The sequence below is a fragment of the Pipra filicauda genome, unplaced genomic scaffold (genome assembly GCF_003945595.2).
Source record: "Pipra filicauda isolate LSUMZ 115617 unplaced genomic scaffold, ASM394559v2 scaffold30_size5312502_pilon, whole genome shotgun sequence".
Classification (NCBI taxonomy): domain Eukaryota; kingdom Metazoa; phylum Chordata; class Aves; order Passeriformes; family Pipridae; genus Pipra; species Pipra filicauda.
In genome coordinates, this window is record NW_024104432.1 from 4,616,454 (window position 1) to 4,644,341 (window position 27,888).

General features: G+C 36.6%; 1 protein-coding gene across 3 annotated transcripts in view; it reads right to left on the reverse strand.

Annotated features, from left to right (window-relative positions):
• The window catches only part of CTNNA2 (catenin alpha 2), a 407,233-nt gene that overhangs the window by 79,957 nt on the left and 299,388 nt on the right, over positions 1-27,888 (reverse strand). For all 3 annotated transcript variants that reach the window (XM_039383431.1, XM_039383432.1, XM_027729292.2), the window contains one exon: positions 22,240-22,392. In XM_039383431.1, the coding sequence (XP_039239365.1) occupies positions 22,240-22,392 (153 nt within the window). The remainder of the gene's footprint in view (positions 1-22,239; positions 22,393-27,888) is intronic.

The following is a 27,888-nucleotide window of genomic DNA, read 5'->3' on the forward strand; positions in this document are numbered from 1 at the left end:
AAATATAACTTACCCCAGGCAGTTCTCATCTGAGAAACCACCTTTCCTGAGAGAATGACAGTCAAATTGTCTGCAAGATATTACCTGCTACCTATTATACCAACGTTACACTGCAGACTTAAGAAACAGGGCAAAATCATACAGAACTGTGTAGTAACATAAAAGTGCCATTTGAATTAGGTTGGGAATAGGGTGGTACAATGCATGTTCACCTGTTAGATTAACATTTTAAAAAAAATATAACATGATTCTCACAGATACTCATGCAGATGCTCAGGATAATTGAAAAATTTCAAAGAAAAAATATTTTTCAGTTTATAAATTGAAGTAAAAAATTCCCAAATTTTCTTCTCCTAGCTGTCAAAACCCAATAGAAATAGAGGCAAATGGACTCGTGCTGAAGATATTTGAATAGAAAAGGTGTTGAGAAAACACTGGTGTATTTAAGATCAACTTTACTCATTTTAGAAGTTCAGAGAGGAACACCTGATTTTCATGTTCTGTTATTCCCAGTTTAGGCAAGCATTCAATTTGAGAAGGGAGAGCAGAGGTGATTTAAATTTAATATCTCGATCTCATTTCAAGAGAATGGTTTAAACACAAACACAGTCAAGTTGAAAGTCTTAATGTTCTACTTCAATTCACATGATTTATGGTAGGAAAAAAACCTGTAGTTTCTCAACAGGCTGAGAAATGCCAGTTTCATCTACATGGACTAAAGGAACCCAAAGTCAAACAACAGACACTCAAACTAACATTTAACACTCCAGCTGACATTCGACACTGACATTCAAATGAACATTCCAGCTAAGAATAACTCTCCTTTTCAAAAATCCTAAATATGAAATAGGGCAGATATTGCATTCATCTGTACTCGTATAATTAGACATACTGGACTGAACTCATGTTTTTACCCAGGATTTATGCGGGGCAATCGAAGCCTATCCTTCAGTTCTCAAACAAATGCCAAATATGCTGCTGAGAGTGATCAAGTGGTAGTTCTTTCCCCTAAGAAAGTCTGTTCAAATTGGAATTTAGATGCCCAAATATGCCAGTGAAAGCTTGCAGCGTTATCCTGAAAGATTCTGAAGCATTTTGAAGCATTTTTATCCATTTTCAGAATCACTTGTTGGCTTCAGTGAGCTGTTCTTCACATTAGAATGGCACTCTTGTATTAACAAAAATTCCTTTTTTTCCATTAATAAAAGGTTCTTTTTTTCAAGGTTGAAGTCTCTGCTGCCCAGTTTTCTGTATATTCACCTCAGTATATGCAAGGTGACTGTACAATGGCAAAACTTGACAACCTTTGCTTATGCTCTGTGCTCCCACCTCCATGAAACCCTTCTGGTTCCTGGGAATTCTTGGTCAGACAGTGAGCAGGAGCAGTTATCTCTGCCACGCTGGTGTCAAAGTGGAGCAAAGCAAAGCTAATTACTCACAAAATCAACCTAATGAGCATACATAGATTGATGATATTGCTTTCCAGACCAAAGCTGGCACCTCAGACCACAGGCTTCAATAAAGCTTCCTAAACATTAGTGAAGACAGAATAAATACCAACAGGACAAGCTTCAAGCAGCTCCCTGAGAGGGTTTTATAAGCTGTCTAATGCTTACTTGCAGAATAGAAGCTCTGTTTATTAAATAACTAAACAAACTCTCTTATTTTATCCACTCCAAGGGACACCCTTTATACAGTTGATAAGCCAATTAAAAAAATTAAAAATCAAACATACCCAACCCCCATAATAACTACTCTATAAAATTCAGAACAATTGGGGGGGATTTGTGGGACTAGAGGTTTCTTTTCTAGACTGCAGGCTGTTTTCAAATTAACTAAGAGAATCATCTTCCTTAATATTCACTGGTGGCACAGCTGCTGCTATCAAGCAGTTTTCTGCTTTAACAGGTTAAAACCTCAAGCCCACTGTAAAAAGGTAGATAAGGTGTAATTAATTGCTCTAAATTTGGAGAGCATTTTAACTTAGCAGTGATGTCTCAACTCTGCATTATAGGGAATTTATCTTTTGCCTGTTACCAAAAAACCAAAACAAAACATCTCAGAGAGATGAACCAGAGACAAGAAGCATCATAGCATTTTTGCTGATACTTTTTTTTTTCCCAAGCTAATTCCTCATGTCAGGTGCTTATGAATGGCTATAGAAGTTCAGAAGAGAGGACCAGGGAGGGCTCAGCTTCTGTATATAATATTACAAATTTGAAACTCATAGGTCATTAAAAACTTATGTTTTTCTCCAACTGTACCAAGTTATTTAACAAAATATAGAAAACTATTCTTACTCAGGCACTTAGGTAGGTTACTAATGCTTTCTGTAGACAGAGGAATACTTGGGCTTTTCATTCTGCATTAGCTTCAATATCTCAGAGCAATTTGTAAGAACCAACTTTACAGAGTCTCAACCTGCTTTTGCTCTCCCAGTACAAACGAGTGAATGAAGGGAAAAACCTCTGTACCTCCATCTGTTCACACCTAATAAGATTTTCCAGGAGGTGGAAATATATGTTCTCTCCCTTTTCATCTTCCCAACAGCAGTGATGTCTCCTTGATTTTGAAATTTTTTGTTGTTCTACTCATCCTAGAACAACAGCTTAATTTTTAGACATCTAGGACTATTTCCACTCTTTGCCTGAAGGTGCACAAACAGCTTTAACCTCTGTAGACTGTGCCCAAAGCACCAGGATACAGAGCTCTTTTACTTGCTGCCTTTCTATCAAAGTTTTGATGCTATGAAGAAAAACCTGTAAAATTCAGTGTAAATCAAGAGATGTTTTGTTCCAACCCCAAATACAATCAATTACAGGTAATTCTGAACCTCCTTCAAATGGAGTCCGAAATAAAACAGAGTCATCCTTTGGCAAAATTCAGGATAAAGCAGATAAAAGTGCTAATGCAAGGAAATTCTACTTCTTGCAAATCAAAGCAATCCTATCTAATAATTTTTGTCTCAAAAAGGAAAAAATGTCAGCATTTGTTTATTGGTGTATTTCTCCAACACTTAGCAAAACTTAATTAAAAGAGTAATTACACGTAATCCTTTATGTCAATATTATATGATTGTGTTTTAAACTGCTACAGGGTTTGGAAATGATAACATATATACTTTTCCTGATCACCATAATATCATCTTATTTTTTTAAAAAAAATAATCAATATTCCTTCAACATAAGTAAAATACATCTTTACAGGATTTCCTTTCAACGTAAAATTATAGATCATGTATCTGAGTACATTGATTTCCAAGTAAAAAAAATGATAGAATGGTTTGGAAGGGACCCTAAACATCATTTAGTTCCAATTTCCCTGTCGTGGGCAGGGACACCTTCCACTAGCCCAGGTTGTTCCAACCTGGCCTTCGACACTTCCAGGGATGGGGCAGCCACAGCTTCTCTGGGCAACCTGTGCCAGGGCCTCAAAACCCCCACAGGGAAGACAAGCATAGAAAGCTAAAATTTATTTCCTTTTAATGGTTGTTTTGTTCCTGGACAACTCTGGTTCAATAAGTACCTCAAAAAAATCAGTTTACATCGAGATCATACCATTCTGTTATTGCATTTTTCCCCCTAATGTATGCACTAAATACAGTGTCAACATCAACTTTATTTTCTCTAACATCTACATGCTATATTTCATCAAACTCACAGTTAATAATTTTTTTGTTTTTTTTTTTTCTGGAAAAGTCTGTTGGCTTTTATAACAGAGCATATCAGATGTTTACAAAAGAACTCTGGCATTTTCACAGTTCAGCTTGAGGAAGGAAATGAAGAATATATCAGCTAAACAAAAATGAGGGGGTTTCAGTAAAATAATTCCAACAGCAATTAGTCAGGGCATTATGTTTGATATTACTGCAGGAAACATGACCAAGTATCTAAAATATGCAAGAATTCCCACACAATTTCAAAAGATATTACTAATACATTAATTTATCCTGTGTTTTTTCTCCAGATCACTATTGTTATTTTAGTAGAAAATATATATGGATGAGGGTTGAGATTTATTATAAACATATATGACAGATACAGGAAAATTCTTCCATATAAGAGAATAAAAATAAAGAAACCGTGCCAGACATACTATCTGTATGTGAAACGTGTGCCAAAAAAATTGAGCTGTTAAATAATACTTTTTTTTCTGTTCAGTGGCTGCAAAAAAAATAATCACAAAAAAACATGTGAGGTTGACAGGCCAAGTATATTTCTATTGGCCAAATTCAGCAAACTTTCACAGGTAGTTTACGTTGACCTAAAAGGAACATTAATATGAGAGATTTCACACAGCTTCTCTCTAATTCCAGGTTTTCCCAGAATAATTCAAACCTTTATTTATACAATATGCACTTCTGTATTTAGCATCCCCAAGGTACATTTGTTTGGAGGGGTCAGGAGACTGTGTTCAGCTGTATGGATTCATCCATCAGCTTCCAAATGTCTCCACCTGTTATTTTTAAATAAACCCACTACCCACTACCTGCTACCCACCTACCAGCTCTACCCTTTATTATCAAGGCTATTCTCTTAGTGTTCACATTAGCATCTGACATCACCAGCAGAATTTAATGAGCTGTCTTATTTTTACAGCTCTCTTCAGTGAAAATTTCTGCCCATTTTTCAGGGAACTGACGTTGTGCTGCACCACCCTGCCATTCTTCAGCCATGCTGGAGGTGCAATGTGTAGTTATCAAACAATTATCAATTATCTGAGAGTTCGAGCTTCACAGGCATTCTATGAATTCCTGAGATTTTTCAGGGTACTGACATGACAAAATACATGTCAGCATATTGTAAAATAGTTGAAACAGCATAGCCAAAAAATGAGGTGGGAAAGGAAAAGGTTCAGGGTTCAGATTAAGTACCACTTGCTGCTGCCATTATCACAATCACTCTGCCTGTGCAGACTTCAACAAACACTATTCTGAGAAGGAGCCTTTCTTTTCAAGGACAGGATCACAAAAGTCTCCAGACACAAAGTGATTCCCACAAATGATTAAACACTGTCTCTATGTGCCTTTTACATGATACATGTGTTCCCAATAGATCTTCTCTTCAAATACAGCTCACTCACATAACAAGGGATGCAAATGGTTACTTTAGAAAGAGAAGTTATTCTATGTCTCTATTGTTAAATCAGAGAATTCACTGAATTATCCCAGCTCTTGCATTAGCTCTCTGATCCTCTTTTATTCAGAATTATAGATGTATCTATAAGGCCAAAAGGCTTAGACTTCACTCACTGAGGAACTGCCAAAGAAACCTAGATTACCTCAATGCCCATCAGACCAGGAAACTACAGAGCATGGAAAAGATTAAGGAGAAATAGAAATTCTACTGTCTGATCAATCATAAGGAAATATATAGACTCTGACAGGTTACAAGCACAGATGATAATCTATTGTAGGACTCATACTTGTGTAATCAGTTTTAAAGACTAAAAAAACCAGATCAGAGCTAAAGCATCCAAGACACTGGAGCACATAAAGATATTAAAGAAATAGTGATAAATTGAGAAAATATATTAAATTCGTAATACAAATCACTGGAAAACTTCACTTAGACCAGTCATGTAATAAGAGCAGCATGAACTGCAAGGTACAAAGAGGGAAATAGGAAATAGGACATTAGAGGAAGCTACAATAGTGTTTTACAAATGAATTTGAGATACGTGCTTGGGAGACAAAAATAACTACAGTGTCACATTCTGGTAGGATTTTCAAAACCAATTTTAGAAGATTTGTGATCATTATGAGAATAAAATTCTGGAATCACTTACCAATGAGCTCTTTGACATAGAGCTTGAGAGTTTCTGGAATTTACAGATTAGAAATTGGACTGGAATTAGATTGTTGAATAATTAGAGAATTTGGATTATTATTTACTATTCTTGATGGTCTTTCTCACACTTCATTTCTATAACATTCAGTCTGTAAGAAGGATTTTCATTGCTACCTATTAAGGCTTTTGGTTTGTTGTGCTGTTTTAGTCTTGTTTGACTTTACAGGTAGCCTCCTTCACTTTATAGCAGGTATTCTGCTCTCTTAGTAAGTGCAGGATCTCATACACCCTATGAGAAGAATTTAATTAATTTAAAAATTTAATTCTGCCATAAATGTCTTCTGACACAATGAAAGGCTCTCTTAGACTTCAAAATGAAAAAATAATAATTGTAATTATCATGTAAGCGTGACAGAGTTACTGAATGAGGTACAAACATGACATTTAATTTGATCAAAAGATGTTCCCGAAGATGATTATTTATATAATATAAATATATATTCTTAACTTTGTAATAAACTTTCTCATAAAAAGAAAGTAGAGTTTCAAGTCACAATATTCTTTCTTTATTTTTCTCTTCTGCAAGCCTGCCACAAATCATCTCAATAAATGTTAAATAAGTCTCTCTTATAAGATTCAGGTTTTCATTTCTTTATGCACAGAAATACAGATGGGCCTTTTTATTTTCAAATCTGTATTACAACAAAAATGCCATAATTACAGAATAAGATATGAAGTAGAACACACAAGAGTTTGTTTCATTTGTTATATTACTGGAGACAAAATCACACAGGAAGAATGAAAACAAGTACAAAAACCTGTGCCGAAAAACCTGTAGAGAACAGAATCAGTGAATAAAAGAAATAGATTTCTGCCTCCCTACTATAATAACTGCTATTGAAATCATCTTTATTATTTAGTTGCATAAAATTTGCTTTGTTTTTTTTTTTTGTTTTTTTTTTTTTTCAAAACACTGGAATAAAAAGCGAGGCCACCTAGAACTAGACTTAACAAGCACACTCACATTTGGTAAAGGAAAATCAGATTTCCAGTGTCTGTGTCATTAGATCATAGCACAGTTGTGGATATGTTTGTAACTAAGTGCATAACATTTGTTGTTGGTATAAGTGTAAAAACCAGACACAAAGGCCCTTCTACAAAGCACATGATTCATTCACAGCAGCCCGAAGGAAGCAAGTGTTCAAATGTATGGCTGTGTTGTCTCAGTCAGATTTTTTTTTTTAAATACAAGCAGTCCATAAATTTTGCATATTTTTTAAAGAATGTGTCAAACATTCTGTAATATATAATTCTATGATTTGGTTATGCATATATTTTTTAATATTTGTGAGTTGGTTCAAAGGCATCCACACTGCAGCCCGACAAATGGGATTAGGAGTTGAAAGGAGGGAGCCTAAATTCATCTATGAAAAAACCGATCTAGGACATGAGGAGGTGTAATAATAATCAGCTTTAAAGAGAAAAAAATATTGAAAGAGGGTAAAAAAATGCTAATGAGACATTTATCCCTCCATCAGAAGACAAGGTGTACAGGCAAGTTTCCTTTTTACCTCCTTTTTAGTAACTCCTGTCTTCTGATTTTTACATTGTAATAGATATATAAACTTCTAGTGTTTATTTTTCTTAAGGGGATTGTATTCTCGATTTTTGCAATGGTATACTTGAATTCTTCCAGGAAGTCTCTGGTAGGAAATAAAACCTGCCCTTCTAAAGATTTAGAGCTGGTAGCTAATGGTGTTACAATCAGCCTAAAAGGAGGGTAAATAACAAAGGAATGGGGGCATCAGGAACTGAAAACAACAGAACAATGATACCATAAAGAAAACCTTCTCAATAAAGTGGCAGCCTTGAGATGAAGTGTGTTGACCATTTTTAAGCAAAATTTTTCAGTTCCCAATATTCTAAGCCCTGTTTGTCTCCCGTATCTTTTCAACGAAAAAGTGAAAAGCACGAATAAGACTTTAGAAACCCTAATGAAATCTGTGTGTGCTGCTACCAATGTTACTTCCTTGACTTAGTTGGAGGAAGATGTAAAATTTTCTAGGCATTCCACCCCTGTGTTTCTCATTAAAATCCATGGAAATATCTTTCAATCCCATGAAACCACTATGAAAACCGAGCTCTCCAGCTACTGGAATTACGGGATTGCAGCTGGCACTTGTTAGCTTGGTCTACAGCGTAAGAAGTTCTTGGAAGTTTATTTTGTGGTAATAAAATCAGTTTAGCTATTTAAATTGTGCAAGTAGAGGTCAGCCAAGATGCACCGTGTGCCATCTGTTGTGTTACAGTTACATGCCAAGAAAGCTTTCCATGCACATAGGATGGAAACAGGAGCATCTTTGACAGACACTGCAGACTAAAATAAGCTTGGAGAGCTCAAACAGGTTAAGATCCAACCGACCACAGGCAGTGGCTGTAGGATATTACTCTTTTGCTGCAGCTTAAAAGAAAATATTAGGGAAACATATCTTCAGCCTGCATGAGGTGGGAAATGCTGATGCTCCCCTAAGACACATGTCCCACTGGTTGTCTCACTTTCAAAGAGACTTGATGTTATAGTGTTATTACAAGGGAGGAATTTGATGTAAATGAAGCATTTCAAGCTTTCACCAGAAGGTAATTACAAGAATATATTATCCTCACTGCAAGAAACTTGAGGGCAGAACTAGAAGCACACCACAGGCAGTAGCAGTGTCTACTGTGGGAAAAAACTTTTACCACAGACAGGACTTTTGTCATTACAGACAGAGGTAATGCTATAAATATATAGAGATAAAAACTGCTTCTTCTATGTGTGGAGATATTTCAGACTCTAGAAATATATCAGTCTCTAGAAATTGCCCAGGTAATTTACTACAGTAGGCATTTAATACAGTGCATAAGCAACTCAACATGACCACTCAAAAAGGCATTTATTGCCACCTAGTTGTCTAAGATCCACAGAATCATGGAATCATAGAATATCCTCAGTTGGAAATGACCCACTAGAATCATCCAGTCCAACTCCTGGCCCCGCACAGACACTCCAACAATCCCACCATGTCCCTGAGAGCATCATCCAAACCCTCCTTGAGCTTTGGCAGCCTTTTTGCTGTGACCACTGCCCTGGGGAGCCTGTTCTGTGCCCAACCACCCTCTGGAGGAAGAACCTTTCCTTAATATCTGACCTAAACCTGCCCTGACACAGCTCCAGCTGTTCCCTTGGGTCCTGTCACTGATCACAGAGAGCAGAGATTGGAGCTGCCCCTGCACTACCCCTCATGAGGAAGCTGCAGACCACAGTGAGGTCTGACCTCAGCCTCCTCTTCTCCAGCTGAACAAACCACACGACCTCAGCCAATCCTCATATGTCTTCCCTTCTAGACTCTTCTCCATCTTTACAGCTCTCTTTTGGATGCTTTCTAATAGCTTTCTCCCTACATGTCCCTATAGTGATGTCCCAGAGGGTGTAGACAACAGCCATCTGAAAGGCTAAATGATTAGTCAAAGGCAAGAAATGGGCAGAATTAATTTTATTTTGTATGTTAGCAAGGTTCTAGCTATTTAAAACTAATCCTGGATGTATACTATGTTTACTTTTACTGGCTTATATATAGTAAAGAGTAGGCTGTATCTAATGATTTCTGAATGCTCAAAGTTTTTTGATCATTTGTATCTAGTTTACTATTTTAAGTGATATGCAAATAACAAGTCAACTAAAAGTCAAAAGATAGTATAGCTAAAATCTAGAGACTGGAACAAGGATTGTGAGAGCCTCACTGATAAACCACTGATAGAAATCACAGCAATCAGATCCTTTTTCTCCATCTGCCACAGGTTCAATAATACTCTGGGCAAATCATTTCACCTCCTAGGATGTCACCAACAAAGTGGAGGTCATATTAATGATTAAATTTAAAAAGCATTTTGAGTTCAACAACAACAAAAAATCTGATGGAAGGTATACTTTTGCTGCTTTTGAGCACTAAAAGGTGTTTGAGGCAAGAAGCATCATGTAAATCCTAAGAGAACCTGAGATGTAATTATAAATTCAGTCAACTTAGAAGGCTAACACATTCACTTATTGCTTGTAAAATGCCAAATACTTTTGTGTCAAACCTAACAAAATGAGAAGGAATAAAAACTGCTACTTTCTTGCTTTGAAGATGTGGGAAATAATTTTTCTCTAAAAGAGAAAAATCTTTCTGAAGGCAGGTAACAACAAGGAATGGGATAATATTCAACAAAAAAAACAATTGGGGAAGAATTTTTTGCATTTGCAATTCCGATGAAAAAAAAAAAAAAGAAAAATCATTCTAATGGTTGCTACCAATTTTGGGTATATTTAGATAACACCTCATTAGTTAGCAAATCAGCAAATTCAAAAATAGGGGAAGAAATGCAAGTTTCTCAGCAGAATTCTGAGTTTTATTAGAAATAAAACTAAAGTAAAAGATGATTTATGGCTGCGCTGTGGACGAGAAAGGAGGTAACTTCTGCAGCAAATGGTAAAGACAGAAAGATGTAAGGTAAGACTTAAGGTGTAGCTGTACTTGCACATTTGCTCTCCAGAGCTCCTGCTGCTGTCTGGCTTTTTGCCATCTCATTCTCTGAACATCATTTCAGATGGGAAAACTGCTATCAGCGACTTTCAGAAATGAAAATATATGGTGTGACTCAGAAGTTCCTCTCTAATGCAAAAAGGGATGGAGAGGAGAAAAAAGACAGATTTTCATCTGAGGTGGAAGAGAAAAATAATGAACACTAAATATTATAGCACCTTTGAAAGATTCATTAACCTCAATTTTTAATTGAGCGGACAGTAAATAAACGACTGACTGGAAATAATCAGATTAAATTAATGATTTATGATCCTAACGCTTTTATCTATTAGGCTTTTGAAAATCATGTGTCACAAATTAGTGTAATTAATACTTACACTGATGTAGAACCTTTTTTATAAGGTTGCCAGTGATCTGTTCATTCTACTTATTCACCATTGTTCAATGAAAGGGGCAAATACTGAGATATTTGTTTGCAATCCAAGGCACAAAATTTCATCTCCTCGTGCTTTCTCTTACACAGGCTGGGAATGTGAAATGCTACAGCTTCTGGTTTATGTCATTTAAGTGTTTGACTTCCTTTAGACTCGTGGGTGTCAAGGTAACTCAGTGATTAGTTGCATATTAGAGGTTTAATATCATACAATATTGGAAGAACAGTGGTAAGTAGCAGCTTGGTCCTACCTACTTCAATTTTTATAACTTAAATCAACAAAATCACCAAACATTCTTTTCTCAAAAGGCATGTCCTTTGACATTGTTATTATCTGAGAGGGATAACACAAAGCCTGATTTGCCTCTCCTACATAAACTCTCTATTTATATTGGCATCCCAGCAAGAATAATTATCCCAGCGAGGAAGTTGCACTGAGTCAAATAAGGTATCATTATTACTTCTTTCTCATTTCCCCCTCTTCTATCTAAAAATATCCTTGTTCTATTGTTAATATACATCACTGAGTGCCTTCATCTTCCTCCTGACATTATGGCAATTACAATTTTTTGTAACAAAAACGTATCCAGGGGACTTTTCAGTCATGTCACAAACGGCGGCTTAAGATCTTATGGCTGCTCTTAACTGTTTCCTTGGGCATGGTAATATTTACAAATCACCTTTAAGCTATGGAACAGTACAAATTGTGTCTTGGAAAGGTGACAGCTGATCTGCTACATGCTCTGCAGAGCTACGGGTGAGAACTGGACTTATTTTCTTTACAAGTCAAAGAAAAACTTGAGCCATTTAATTGGTGCCTCAAAGGGTACGACTATGAAATTACAGACTACAAGGAGACACGGAACACCAGCATTTTTGGCTCCATGATAAAAGGCTCTCATTGTAAAGCAGTGGCTTGACTTTCTCACCCAGACATAACGACCCAGACATTAGGGTGGTATCACCAGCCTCTAAGTCACTCATCTTTTAGAAGCAAGACCTCTGTCTTACAAACCTTTTGACTGCAAGTACAGGCATTGATAAAATCTTGACTTTTCCTCCCTTCTCCATCTTGAGCTTTTTAAGCATAACATCTTGTAAAGAGATTAAGGCTCAGAGAACCACTTTTCCTCAACTCTTGAAGTCTTGGAAGTACTTCAGGATCATCAAAACACGAGTTTTATAACCTGTGTACTGTGAAACTAAACTTACTGTTGAGATTACACTTTCATGCTAAAATCCTTTTCTCAGCTACTTATAAGTTTCTTAAGAAGTTGTCCTCAGGCTGAAGTTCCTCCTGCTTGCTCTGAGGCCATAGGAAAAAACTTTCTGGAACTTTGAAGAAAATCCACTTAATTGTTTTATTTGATTTTCAGAAACCCAAGTTGGGAAATAAAGCAGTGAAACCAATGCTTTTTCATGCTAAGCCATGGAGTCGGTCTTCCTTTATTATCATCAATATTTCATCAAAGATTTTCTAGTGAAGCTTGATCCACACATTTGTTACAATGTCATTCTAAAGGAATAGTGGGGTGGTTGGTTTTATCTTTGGAAATTTAATTACGGTATAAAATAAATTTTAACACTCTAAGGAAACTTGTTATTAGACTTACAGTATTTTACTCAGTAATATCTAGATATTTTCTGAATGAGCTTGCTACTGTTTTATCTCACAAGGTTGCAGCACTACAGGCTTTCTAATGCGTCTTCTCCTTCATAACTGTACTTAAGTTTTTACTTAGGATAATTACGACTAAGAATATTTACTTTCAAATCCATATCCACATGAAATGGTGAACTTTCATCTTAAATCCATGGGTTGTCAATAAGTAAAAAAAAAAACCATGAGTAAACTGAAGAAATCTACTCCCATATGTACTTGGCATTCCGCAGCAGCATTACAAGCACATATAAATAAATTCACTGAAAATTCACCCTAAAACCTTCGCTTTCCCCAGTAGCTCTCCCAAATTCTCATTTCTCACAGCCTGCTCTGTGTCCATTCATATTATCATCCTGATTTCTCTCACCATTTCCCTCATGCAATTCTGAAGCAAAAGCTTCCAGCAAGAGGTGTATATTTTCTCCAAATAACAGCTATCCTGAGGGAAACAAAGGCATGCATTATCTGACTCTACTGGTTTTCTTGAAGATCTATTTTGACAGTAAAATATTTTAAAGTTGCACAGGCCATTCCAGGCTAAGACTATAGGTGTCAAAACACAATAACAACAGCTATTGAACTAATCCAAAACGGCAAAAGGTGTATTTTGTTACTGAAAACATCTGGAATTCTAGGAAAGCACACAAAAAGTATTGATGTGACAGATTTTTTCATGTAAGTAAAGCACAAAACACTCAGTCTACACATATTACTTCCACCTGATAAATGCTAAGAAAAAGTGGGACATTGTATGTTTGTGTACAGACATACAAGAGAAATAGCTGGAAAAACAGGTGGAATAGAGATAAGTCACACAAATAACTAAACTTAGGAGAAAAAAAAGGGTTTAGAATCATAGAGTTGTTTAGGTTGGAAGGGACCTTAAGGATCATCCCATTCCACCCCCTTACCGTGGGCAGGGACACCTTCCACTAGCCCAGGTTGCTCCAAGTTCCATCCAACCTGGCCTTGGACACTTCCAGGGATGGGGCAGCCACAGCTTCTCTGGGCAACCCATGCCAGGGCCTCAGCACCCTCCCAGCCAAGATTTTTTTTCCTAAAGGACCTCATTTAAAAGCTTAAAGTTGTTGGATCAAAATTTGCAAGTATCTACATAGAGAACAGGTTTATTATAAGAAAGGTCCTTCGTAACAAGGGTGCAGGTAAGATGTGAAATAAATAAACTGTAAGGACTCAAAAAATATAAAATACCCCTCTTTAGATTACAGATATAGTGATAAATCTTAGTACTGAAGGGAATTCAGTGTTGAATTACTTGGCATAATTTATTATGGATTTGGTATCAGTTAAATGTTTCTAATCAAAACTTAAGGTGGAGGAGTTTTGGTCTTCCTAAACTACAAATACACCAGAGGATTGTAAATATACCAAGGGAGTGGTTGTTGGTGCCACTAAACACAGTTTGTTGTGAAGGTTCCAAAGTTTTCCTCTGCCACAGGAACTTTGAAAAACCAACACAAACATCACCCCTACCAGGAACATTTAAGTAATAAGGATTATTTTAGCATTCAAGTGCTATCATAACATTGCAGTAGAAGCAGTATAATATACTTATGATGGGTTTATCATAACCACTTTGTTAGAGTCTAGACAATGGGATGCAGGTAAAAAAAAACCAGGATAAGTTCCACTATGACCCACACATTGCATAAGTTGAAGCAACAGAGACACTCCAGTGCAACTCTAGTGTACTTGTGATATTGGTATTTGGAGATGATGCTTTTTGCATTTGCATACTTTGCTCTGGATTAATAAAATTCATTTCTCAATGGACTGTATTGGAAAATTTGTCACATATAACTTGTTATAGTTTTTAAAATCAAAGTTGCTATAGTTTTCGTTCAAGATCATGAGATTTCTAGATTACAATTTTTTCCTCTACATCAGTTCAAAACTCCATAATTAAAGATGCCATTCTGCCCACAAGTGTCTGACACGACTTTTCCTTGGACATCTCCTGCTCATTTTTTGAGTATGTCTGAATGCTCTCCATTATTTCTGACTCACTATTTCCCTGTAAATGCTTTTTTCAGTTTCCTCAGAAGTACTTACTGCTTTAACTGAACTTTTTGGCTTCTTAAATAGTTCTAATCCCTCCATCTCTGTCCTGAAAGGTTCAGTCGTGGATGACAAATTCCCTTTCTCTATAGTAACATCAGCTGTTTATTTTATTTCTTACTTTGCTGTGAGTTTGGAATACCAGCAGAGATTCTTGTATTTCACATTTTCTTTTATTCCCCACCATTACCCTTATTTCTCTTACATTTCATGCTCTAAAACAGGTTATTTGTTTTAACTCTTCTTTCTTACAGTGAAGCCTAAGATGCACATGGAAAAGCACTGATTGAAATATAACCCTGCTAATACACCACAGAACAAAGGTCAAGATGCTAAACATTTTACAGAGCAGTAAAGTGTTAACCTGTCTTGAGCAGCAAAAATTAATCCAAACACAGAACTTCTAGAGTATAGGCTGAGGTACCTGTTTTAAAGAAGCACAGGTAAAAGCACCAGTTCTGGTTAAGACTTGTTACCAGAGGCACAAATAAAACACTTTATCGAATAGGACAGGAGATTAAAAAATAAAGAATGAGCATAACAAGGTGGGACTGTCTAGAAAATATCACCTTTGAACAACCAACATGCTGAATGTTGTATTGCATCTTACCATACTAAGGTTTCAAAAACAACTGCTTTGGGGGAGCTAAACCATTAATTTATGCAATCAATCAGTTAAAATAGTACCAAGAGTTCTTGACTGTATTATTAACAAGTTATAAGTCACACAGACTGCTGTGTGATCGGATTGTATGGGATAGTAGGTATAAATGGATACTAGAGTGTGTAGGAGTCAGGTTATTTTGGGAAAATATGAATCACACAGCACAGTAGCGTGATCAGAGAGGAGAAACGAGTCTCCAGCTCAGAGGGTGTTATTCACTAGAAAAATATTTTTAAAAAAATTACTCACTGATTAAAAAGGGAGTAATTGGACTTAATCTCTTCTACAGAGGCCTTAAATAAGCATGGTTAAAAGTTAATTATCTTAAAAAAAATAATCAGATAACTGGAAAATGTTGTGAAATTACTACAAATAAGTTTTTCTGCAAGGAGAAAAGCAGGTATTTCTCATGAAAATAATTAATAGAGTACACATAAAAAATGTGAATAAGTGGCAAAATTACTTTAATTTATAAAAAAACCTCCACCACTTCTTTTCCAATGTGTAAAAGCACATGATACAATCATTTGCTAATGAAAGATGACATAGGAAATCAGACAACAGAACCAGCACAGCACTGGCTTTATGTTTACAGTCCCAAAGCTAGAGAAACTTTCAAGTTGACAAGGGGGATTCTGCAGCAATTTACCACCTAGGGTTTTCTTTAATTTATTTTTTAATCTTGTACTTTCCTGGGAAGGAAGAGAAATATCACCATTACTCACAGGTTGCTAACTTCATGTAGTATTTGCTTATTATTTACATTACAGAAATATGTGTGAAAAAGTAAATTATCCTTCAACCCTTTTGGCGTTGCAACAAAACAGAGAAATGTTGCAATCTAAGAAAAAAGGAAAGGGGCAAATGAATAAAAAGTGATTACACAAGATATGTTAATAGTCCCACAGACTCTGGTGTGTATTACTGGGAAGAAATTTTGGAAACAAAGCTGTATTGCCAAAACAGCCATGAGATAGGGAAGCTCCTCCCCTTTCAGCCATCCTGGATTCCTGGGTTTCACCAGAAACCTGCTAAGGGCAGATGTTGAGGGATCAGCACGTGCTGTAGCCAAGTTCTCCATTGCCAAATTGTTTAATTTCCCCATATTTCTGTGTTAATGATGCCTGAAAATCACACACAGGTTCTGCCACTGCCTCCTCCCCCAGCAGACTTTGTAACCCTCAGAGACGGACCAGTTTTGCCTGAAGGCAGAGGTGGCTTTTGGACAAAAGTAGTCTTGAAAACTAAGACACTGAGTATTTTAACTCCTTTAATTACCTACCTTCTTCAGGGACAGATAGTCAAGAGGCTGAAAACCTCACAGAGCATCAGTTATTTCTGTGTCTCACCTTTTCTGTAAAGCAATTTGATTTTACTTCAGTGTTAATCTAGAAGCTGGAAGGTGAAACTGGCACAGATCCCAGTGGACTATCAAAATCCAGTGGTTAAAGTAAGGGAAAAAGGCAGCATAAAGAGTTCACCCATGACATTGCATTATCAGAAAGTTTTATCCTGAAAGAATTTGAGTTCATTTTGGCTCAAAAACTTCCCTCTCTCCCCCTCCAAGGTGGGGAGATGGACACGAGATCTGGCAGCAGCAGGGACTCAGAAGAAATAAATGCAAAGAGTTCAAGCTTTTCATTGTCTCGTTGCAAATAATTGGACTTGTGGCTTTAGCTATGTCAATATACTAATGATGTTTACTAGGAATTGAGAACATCTGTTGCCCACACAGGGAAGAAAGGCCTGGGATGGAAATTAAAACTAAACTGAGCAGATGAAACACTAGGACACAAAGGCAGCCCACAGCTTTAATTTGAAATAAAATCTCTCAACTTGAAGAGCTTGAATTAAACTAATCTATGACCTTCCTAACGTTCCTTGATTAGAACCACAGATTACTACCTTCTAAATAGTATTTCTTATCTAGCTTAATGTCAGCTGAAAGAAAAACATGAGAGTAAAAGCTGATCAGAGGAAACCCAGGGATTTATACATTTTTGGGCAGTTGGATACAGAAGCTATGAAAGAATATTGACACTTTTTCTGCATTATCAGAAAAAAAAAGCTAGTTGTATATTCTGATAAAACAAGTATCTGTGAAATACATCAACAGGAACACACTTTGTTCCTTGAACTAAAGTTGCAGAAATAAACGAGCCAAATTTTTTTTCTTAGGCTTCTTCCTCTGGGTTTTGTCTGTCTCTAATTAAAATCTGTCAGTTCACAAATTTAGAAAATATTTACAAAAGCACAAATAAGACACTATCATCTACTCCTTACGAAGACCACTACTACCACCTGGAAGAGAGCTTGAGTGCCACAATGTGAACTCTCAGCACTCCATCGACCTCGAGTGCTTTGCAGGTTTACACAGATGATTTTCACTCCCTAAGAGAAAGTCTAGTTTTGCATTTCTTATGAACCAAATGCTCTGTGTGCTTTTCTGAGAGATATTTCTGGAAAGAAAAAAAAAATACTAGGCTGGATATTAGTTCTGATAATGCTGATGGAAATCCAGATTAAATTCATTAGCAACCACCAGAGTAAACTTTTCCTTCACACTTTCTCCCCTCTCCTCTCACTGACAAATCAAGTAATCAGGGGTCACTGAGCAAGTCCAGTTGATTGTTTTGTGTGCTGTGCATATTGACAGTGGGTTTTTCCCTCCTGTCTTCAGTATGCAACCCTGCTTCTACATTTATGATGGGAAAGCACACAATCAGTCTGAATTGAGGAGCTCTGAATAATACAGTTCTTGGAAAATGAAGGGTAGCCTGCATCGTGTCTCACAAAGGAGTTCAAACACTTTTCTTCTTCTCCTTGAGAATGTAAAAGAAAAAAATCCCAAACCCCTAAAATCCCAAAGTAACCCCATTATCCTCTTCAAAGTGGAGAACATTAATAAGGGCTCCTGCAAACTTAATGGACAAAAGAGACTATAAAACAGAAAGAATGGAGCTGTTGGATTTCATCTCCTACAAATTGCTATCCAACCTTATCATATTATTGATTTGCTTGCACTATATCAACTTTAAATCACCATAAACCATTGCCTAACACAGTTCTTTCACTGGCCAAGTGTTCTTAGAAGACAACTTTGATTATTTGGTATGTCTCAGAAATCTATTAAGTTTGTATAGATTCATGAGACTGATAGATTCATGCAAGGCTCCACAAAATTCTTCCTAAAAATCAATTCATGCAAAATTTGCAAAGTATTATCTTTTCAAAAGTTTATTTTTAGATGCTTTAAATTTGGTGCTGCATCAGTTCATGTTGAAGAACAAAAAAACCCCTTCATTCCAATTTTGTTGGAAATAATTTTCAAGAAAAAATAATGTGACTGGATTTAACTCTTGTAAATGACTGACCACTAAATGGTGAAATCCTTCAATAAAAATATTAAAACTCCCCCAAACTGAAATAACAAGTAGAATTCCCTTGGACTCATGTCCATCCTTGTGAGGATGGAAAGTCTGACCCAATCTACCACGGGCCTATAATCTGAATTTCAACTGAACAGCCTGCTATCGTGGCCCTTGAGAGTTTACTGGATGCTGAATTTCATCTACCAGGAAAACTTGTTGGATTTATTAATTTAATTTTGCAAGAAACACTCTAGAGGACTAACAGTTAAACCAAGGAGGCTTTACTAAACAAAATAATGAAAATTAATTAATTAGCTGCCATATAGTGCTTCGATAGATGCACTGAATAAATCTGAGCTGATTTATCAGTCAAGTGCCTTTGTGTGGCAGGTATGTGAATTATCTGTCATTAACCTTATGCTACAAATGAAGGTGCCTGGATAGAGAAGTTAAATGACTTCCCAAGGTCATATCTGAAGCTGGCATTACAACTCAGGCATTTACTGACTTTCAATCATTAAGAGATATTTTTTTAAAAAACACTGAAGGGATTCATGAGGTAAAGATCATGACCTGGAAAGGCACCATCACTTCTCTAACCTCAGTTTCAGAAGGCAGAAAAAAAATGAGAGGTGACTGCTGAGAAATGATTGGAGGGAAAATAGTCAGCCCTCCAAGCCTGCAGTGGTACCATCTGAATTCTGTTTTATTATATTATTATTTTTAACCCCCAGAGTCTTTATGACAGATAAAATAAATTTGATTTGTTTTGGATGATTTACATCATAGTAAGGTACCACCTTGCTCTGTGTTTTCAACAAAACCCATAGACAAACCTGGTTGTCAGTGAATGCCCAGAGAAATGACAATTCAGCTTTGTGGTTATTAATGTTAAGATTATGGGGAAGGGAAAACATATATATATATAATGAAAACAGCTTTTGAGAGAAGATTTGAGTATTCTGCAATATGGACTATAAAAGGAAGTTAACCTCCATAAGCCTCATGCTTACAGCAGGTATTTTTTAAAATGCATTGGCCATACAAAGAAAATTTTGCCATTTGTATTCATCCAATATCAAGAACTGCATTTTTTTTTCCTCAGGATGTTAAAATGCAGGTTTTGTGTAACGAAGTATTAAAACATGGATTATTTTTCCTGACCTTTTGATAGGCTCTCTATTGAGCTTGGTAAGACATCCAAGAAATTCAGATTCTGATTTTAAAATTGATTAATACTACTGAGTTTTCCCAGTATTGAATTTGCAGTGCCAAATTCCTCTGACATGAGTAAGTGCAACTCCACATACTTCAGTGGAGCTGTGTTTGCATATATTTGCAAGGAATTCTGGCCCCGTGCCTGGGAAAGGATCTTACATTTCATAGTCACTTGATTATGTCTCATCTTTAAACCACATTTTACTATTTGCAAAATACTTGACCCACAAAGCCACAGAAGCCCATCTGCTGAGATTCCATTGTGCATCAATAAATAAAAATGAGGAAACTATTTTAAGTGTAAAATCTAGTGGAGAAGGGACATAAATCTGTTCCAAATACTTATTTCCTTGTGCAGCCTGAGGAATTTGAAATCTGGGTTTCAAAATTCACTTGCTCTAGAAATTAATTTCTTCAAGACACTTTTCACCTGAAACAGAGATAGTCCTTACAACTAAAAGGGCAAGATCCACCTAAAAGAACCTATCCTTGGAAAAGAATATGGATGAACCCAGAAACTAGTACCAGCTGTCCCAAACATACAAGAATTAATTAGGAATCTCCTCCTAATACTCTGGAATAACCTAAATGGAAAAAAAAAAAAAAATCAAGTATTAAGCCCAAGACATCTATTGTTACTATCAGCACTGCTTTGTTGGCGGGGTACCTAAAGATAATGTTAAAAATCATTAACCAAACTCCAGTTTGGTCTAAAATATGAGTCTAATGTAATGTCAGGCTTGTAAAACCGAAGCCAGAAAACTGTAACTGCTCTTTGGTGGGATTTCATAGAATCACAGAACCATAAAACAATTTGAGTTGGAAGGGACCTTAAAGCCCATCTCATTCCAACCCCTGCCATGGGCAGAGACACCTTCCACTAGCCCAGGTTGCTCCAAGCCGTGTCCAACTTGGCCTTGGACACTTCCAGGGATCCAGGGGTAGCCACAGCTTCTCTGGGCAACCTGTGCCAGGGCCTCACCACCCTCACAGGGAAGAATTTTCTCCTAAGATCTCACCTAAACCTGCCCTCTGTCAGTTTAACACCATCTTGGTTCTTTCTTCTTCCAGGTAAAAGGTGGTGTGGGTTTTCCTTGTGAGTGTTTTTTGGGTTATTTTTGGTTGTTTTGTGGGTTTTTTTAACAACACATCTAAAATGTATTTCTCCTTTCATGTCAATATCTCCTATGATAATTTTAATACATCTACTTAGTAATTTTTAACTTTTTAATAATGCTGTCATCACAAAACTTTGTTCCAAATCGGTGGAGGAAGTGACTGCTACAATACTAACCCCATATGTTCATTGAATATAAGACTAGAACTCTGACTGACACTCTAAAATAACTATGAATACTGTGGAGGGGTTTTCAGTTTATTTGGGGTTTTTTTCCCTGTACATATCTACATTGCCACAGCTCCAGTTACAAGGAGACAGTAACAAAGCTTTAGTCAATAGTAACCAAGAAACCCTTACTCCTTCCTTCAGCTCAGGCACTACAGAATTAGGATGAGGCCTGTTTTAAGAACAGCAGACATTCAAAGGTATAGTTCAATACTCGTTAAATCAGTAGTTCCCCAACAGCATTTTCCTTTGCTAAAGAACACTAGCAAGTGTGTTGCACAGTCTTCAAAATGATGCTAGTACAGAAAAGTCGATAATGCCACAAAATATTATCAAGCAAATCACTGAGTTATATTTGTCTTAAAGAAATAGAAGTATTTTTTCATAGTTCTTGATCAGTTAAAGGACAAACTGAGATGGACATTCGCATTTTAATAAAAGTCCATTCAATGTGGATCCAAGGTTTCAATCATTATATTTTATACTCCTCACGGTAATAAACAAACAGACAAATAAATAAATAAATAAAATATATTACATTTAAATTTATTTATAAATAAATAAAGCTACTTCTATATCATCCCTGAAGACTTGAAATTACCATTGGTTGACTTTGCACAGTATGTCTCTTCAGAAAGAGAAGATACTATAAATATATATATTTATATATGATATACAGACCTTTCAAGACTTTATGTGTTCTTAAGGCTATGACTTCTCCAGATGTAATTTTCCCTGTTTTAGTTCAGACTGACAAGTCTAGAGCAGCCTTTGGCCACCAGATACAGCATTGTGAAGCCCCTATTTGGCTTTTTACTTAATAGGGATTAAGACCAAATGTATAGTTAGTAAACCTGAACTGAAATTTACTTCTTGTCGCTCCTGCTTTTTGGAAAAATACTGGAAATACCACTTTTAAGGTGCTCAAGTGCTTTAATGAGCTGCTAAAACATAGCGCACACTTCCTCTGCCAGTCATCCAGGCATTTCCTGTGCAATCACTGGGATAAAGCTGGCCAAAACTCCTGAAACTATAATTGCAACATTTCATCCATTTTTTTTGCCTCTCCTAGAGATGGAAGATGGAAACCTGGCTGAGTCAATAAGGTCACTTACCTCAACTAACTTGTTGGCGTGTTCACGGAAGACCTGAGCGTATTCCTTCACTTCCTTCTCATTCCCGCTTTTTGCAGCCTCAATGAGAACCAGTAATGGGACATTGGTCTCCAGGAATGAATCTGATATATGATCCATCACTGCCTTCCGTAGCTGTGACAAAAGAAAGCAGACCAGTAAATAAAGGACAGTTATCCATATCCATTCCCACTATTCTTGGCTATTCATATTTAAGCGTTGATGTCTCACATCTCACAGCAATACATGGAAGTTTGCAATTTTTTTCCTTCTTTTCTCCAAGTTAAATATTTCCAACAAGCACACAAAATGAAACACTTAAAGGCCTAGGCTCTGCCAAACTCTCGTGGGATTCATGCTGGCATACACCTAATCCTACTGGACTGAATGGATCTATACAGGATGATGGTGATTACCTGCCTAAGACATTGCAAATTGATGAGAACTGAAAGCTCCCCACTACTTGAAAAAACAGTTCGGCTCACTTAAAAGCCAAATATGGATTAAGGAGCTTAACTTCAAGCAACCATTAAAAATATTAGCTTGAATATTTCTAAGCCTTCTTTAATTCCTGCACTGAATAGTATTCCGTGCAATAATTAATATTTCATGTAGCAGATGCCTTGTGCTTCATATTCTTTTTCAAATACTTTCAGCAGGTATAAACAGAAAACCCATTTAAGCATTTTCCAGGCGGATTAGAAAACACACCATAGTTTATTACAAAGGAAAAAAACCCCACATCCTATAAGTTACTGAAGATTTAACACCTGTTACTTCATAAAAACATCTGTTTGAAACAATATTACTGTAAGAATGATGCCACTAACTTCTTCTCTACTTTATTGATAACCACTAATTAGTGTCAAACTTCACTAAAGTTTGAAAGACAGCCAGAAAGATGACTGAAATCTTAAATAATTCTTCCTGGAAGCATAACTGCTCTGTAGGATTGTGGATCAGAAACATTTTGAGTATGCCTTCCCCAGCTTTTTGGTTGTTAAGAATGAAAAACTGGACTGGAACACAAGCTGAGAGCTATTCAGCCTGGAGGCCTGGGTAGCCATTAGTCTCCTTAAATCATACATTTTTAGTTGGATGAAACATCCAGAAAGGTAATTTTCTCTATTTTGCAGTCCAGATAAGAAAGCTTTAGCTAGACAAGGTGTCATCAAAACACCCAATCATACTGAAAACTGGTATATTGTTAGGCACTGTAAATACACCAAGATGCATTTGCTGCTTGATGGCAGCAATTCTCAGCTCTATTTGAATAAGGGCAAAGCTAACTTTGAATTTTCATTCAATCCCTGAGTCGTGCAGTAAAAACAAGCAAAGTAAAATACCATATATGTGTTTGTGTGAGGTGTTCCTTTTATTTCCATCACAACTACAGCAGTCAGTGTATTAAACCCAGCAGTTCTCAATTTCCCTGAAAAATTAATTCTACTCAGATTCTATCTGGAACGTTTTTCTCCACTTCCAAAATGATTAAAGGGGCTCAGAATAGCTAAGTCAGTAACACATGCAAACAGGCAGAGGGAAAAGACAAAAAGAAAAGAAGAAGAATATATCAGAGACCTGCCAAGAGTTAGGAAGCTGGTGTGTGTTTGCCACCACCTATTACATTTACATCTTGTACTCTTTCTTTTTTTCCTCTCCTCAATCTGCTGCTATCCACTTGCTGACTCTTATTTTATTCTTGCATTAAAAGCTCTTTTGGACCATCCTTTGGGTCTGTTTGCACAGCATCTCACACAGTGAGATCCCTATCCAGGAATAGTTTTCTCATAATAAACACTAATATCGCTTCAAATACATCAAAGCATTGCAAAAAACCCTCATATTCTAAGATGACAAGAGTCAGAAAATAGTGCACCAGCACAGCACCCTGCATTCTGTGGCTGATACATTTCCAATCACTATGTACATCAATCCTCTAACTTGAAAATTGAGACACATGGTGAGATTCTTGGGGTTGTCCTGTGCAGGACAACCAAGAGCTGGACTCAATGATCCTTGTAGGTGCCTTCCAACTCAGGATATTCTGTGATTCCCTGTTAAAGGAAGGGTTTCACCTGTAGCCAGCATTAAGGGAGACACACTGCCAGAGAAGGTGCATCATAAACTTGCTTGATCACCTTTTGCAGATGTCCATCTCCCAGTGCTTGCTGGGAAAATCTGCTCTGGGGTCAGATGCCTCACTTGTGTATCTGTAGCTAGACTTTGATGCCCATTGTACTGAAACAGGCCAAATGGTGGCATTTCCAAAGGAACACACAAAGATTTTGAAAATCCCATGTGATTTCCAGCTCCTACTCAGTGAAAAATCCTTAAGAAAATCCACTTGCTCGAGTTCAATATGTCAGTAAAACCTACTGTCCACTGCACTGAAAAAAACTTACTTTAAATGCTAAATGAACACTGACACTTTTCTGTTTGCATTGTCCCATAAGGACGTATCTGTTCCAAAGGGTTCTTATTCAATTCAACTTTTGATCAAAGTTAATGTGGTGTTATAGATCTGGCTATAACAATATGGCCCATGGAATTCTAAGAAAATCTCAGGATGTTCAAGGAAGCAGCTTATTTTCATCAGTGTTAAATATCTTCAATCTACAACCACATACCAGAAATCAATAAAAAGGAGAGCAAGAGCATCAGCTAACCAGTAATTTGGGGTTTCACATAGCAAATATACAGTAGAGTTCTATCTGAAACAAAATTAATGAATTAAATGGATATCTCATTTCTAATGGCAACTGTGTGTTGCCTTATGAGGTTCATAATTGCAGCAGCTGAAAAAAAATAAATCTGAATTCTGACTGTCACAGGTTTGATAAATACAAAATTAATGAATTCTATTTCCCTCTGCTGTGTTAATCATAGATATCAGCAGCATATTTCTGCCCCCTCCTGTAAACAGGAATTATAATTTCTTTAGAAATTTGTTATCTGAGTTTTAGGATGCCCTTGCATTGAAGCTGAAAGGTTTAGTTAATGGGTTTTATGTACGCAGGAGACCACAAATTTTGCCATCCTTCACCACAAGCTATAAAGAATGACTTGACAAAATCATTTGTTAAATGTGACAGGAGTGTGAAGGCTAGACATTCATCCAACAGCTCAAATGGATACATGACAAGGTAATATTAATGGCACAAGACGAGACATTTGAAAGTATTGGCTTCCCATTACCAGTCTATTTGATCCAATTAGGGCTATTCATCAAGGCAAATAACTAGTGGAAAACTAATCTTGTATGTTCCCCTGCAGAGTGCAACAAAGTCCAGCCAAAGTGGTGGCTTTGCATCCAGGGATTTCACTGTTTCATACAAGTAACATCAGCTTAGAAGGGAACGGGAGAAGTCTTGTGGCTTGAATTTAAATGCTCATAAAACAAGCAGCAAAAGCACATCATATTTTATTCTCAAACCAGCACGAGAGCTCCTGCACGTACCTACATTAGCAAATGTCTCTGCAATGCCTTAATTTATGCTGCATTCTGATGTAAATATTATGACAAAAACTATTACCCATAAGACAATGCTTTAGGTTTTTCCCCTCCCCACACTGAATTTTTAAGCTAGAGGTGAATTCAAAGCGTGGGTAGTTTCCACTACATGAAACTTCATTTGTTAGAGGGGGAAGTACATTAAATTAAGGTCTTGCTTAATTCAATTTGTCACAGTAGAAAACTTTATTAATCAACATAAAACTAAAAGAATAATAAATTTGCCAGGGTGGCCAACAAAAAAAAGAAAACATAGAATGAAAACATCAAAACCTGCAAATATTTTTAAAAGCAATGAATGGTGTAGCACAAGGCAGATTTTATGTCTTTCCAGTTCAGTCAATTCAGTCAGTTTATGGTGCACAGTCAAATTGCTGTTTTTGATAGCATCATGTTGTACTGTTCTAAACACTGTTTAGGGCTGTTTTATCATTGTTGGTTCACAGCTATAATTGAGCTCAAAGAGGTTAAATGCCCACCAAAATGATGTTTTCCATGGCTATATAACAATTTTAGGACCAAAATGTCTCAGTGCTACTTACAGTCTAGTAAAGAATTAAATGTCTAATCCTTACACTGGAAGGTAAAGTCACAGCAGGAGATTAATGACTCTAACAGGTTGTTAAACTTTATAAAGCCTGGCAGTATCTGTAACAAAAGTTTACCAAGGAGCACCTTATTCACCATTTTCCATTTAAAGTGCACTGCAACTCAACTCCAGTTTGCACCTGCAGAGCACTCCCAAACAGGTATTAATTTAATTGAAAGGGATGAAAATAAAGTTTTCTCCACTGTAGTTAAAGTGTGTCACCTCCAATGTGCTGTGAAATTGAGTTCTGGAGAATAGGGCAGTGACCATTAGAAGCTTCTGCAGTGTAGTGCTAAAGAGAAAGTCCCAGTCAATTCTGCAAAGTACGTCATATGAAAAGGTGATCAAAAAATGGTGACTTTGGGGATGTGGACAGTAATGCCATCAGTTATGTCTAGATGGATTAAAGAGCAAAAAAGATTTACATTTAAAGCATGTAGCACTTGGACACTCAAACTACAGATTACTGGAATACATTGAATAAAAATATTTAAGATTTGAGCCTAAGATAAAAACTCGGGTAATACTTTATAGAGTCATGAAGTAGTTGGGGCTGGAAGAGACCTTAAAGATCATTTAGTTCCACAGCCCTGCCATGGGCAGGGACACCTTCCACTAGACCAGGTTGCTCCAAGCCCTGTCCAACCTGGCCTTGGACACTTCCAGGGATCCAGGGGCAGCCACAGCTTCCCTGGGCAACCTGTGCCAGGGCCTCCCCATCCTCATAGCCAACAATTTCTCTCTTATATCTAATCTAAACTTTCTCTCTTTTGGTTTGAAATACTTAATATGTTTTTACATGTGTGAGGTTTCTTCTCTCTAAAGAGAAACTTCCCTAATCAGGAAAAAAAACGGGGTGAATTTACTGATAAAAAACAATTGAAATGACAACTTTTGACCAGAACTTTAAAACAGCATAAGACACACACACAGAAAAACATTCTTTCTAGTCACAGGCCACTGCAAAGGCTTCCTCAAAATGGCAGATGATATGAAGCACAGAAGAAGCCAGTTACCAAGCACTTAGGTGTAAGTTTGTTTGTTTTTGAGGGGGTGAGATGGATGGTTTATCAATTTTTATGACATAAAATTTTAAACCACATTTTCAAAAAAAAACATTTTTCATCAAGAGCAAGCCTGAGGCTTGCTAATAATATGACTGCAGTTACATAAAAGCAGAGAAAAAATTGTATATTTGGGGGAAAGACATCCACATACCCCTCAAACACAAGTGTTAATCAGGACATGAATTCTGTCTTTTATGTCTGGATAGAACAATGAAAACCAAACTCTGACTGCAGTTCTGGGATAATACTAAATATTTATTGTTTCTAGCAATAAAAATTTACACAGGGCATTAACAGGTAGTGAAGAGTACAGAGATTCCCATCAAAAATGTTGGAAAAACAGAAATACAGGTAGGGATTGAACAGACATTGAAGAGTTTTAGTGAAGTCCAAGAACCCAGAAGTGAAAGACAGAGATTAAATTTTGCATTTTGTATGACCTGGCAAGGTAGATTTGTGAT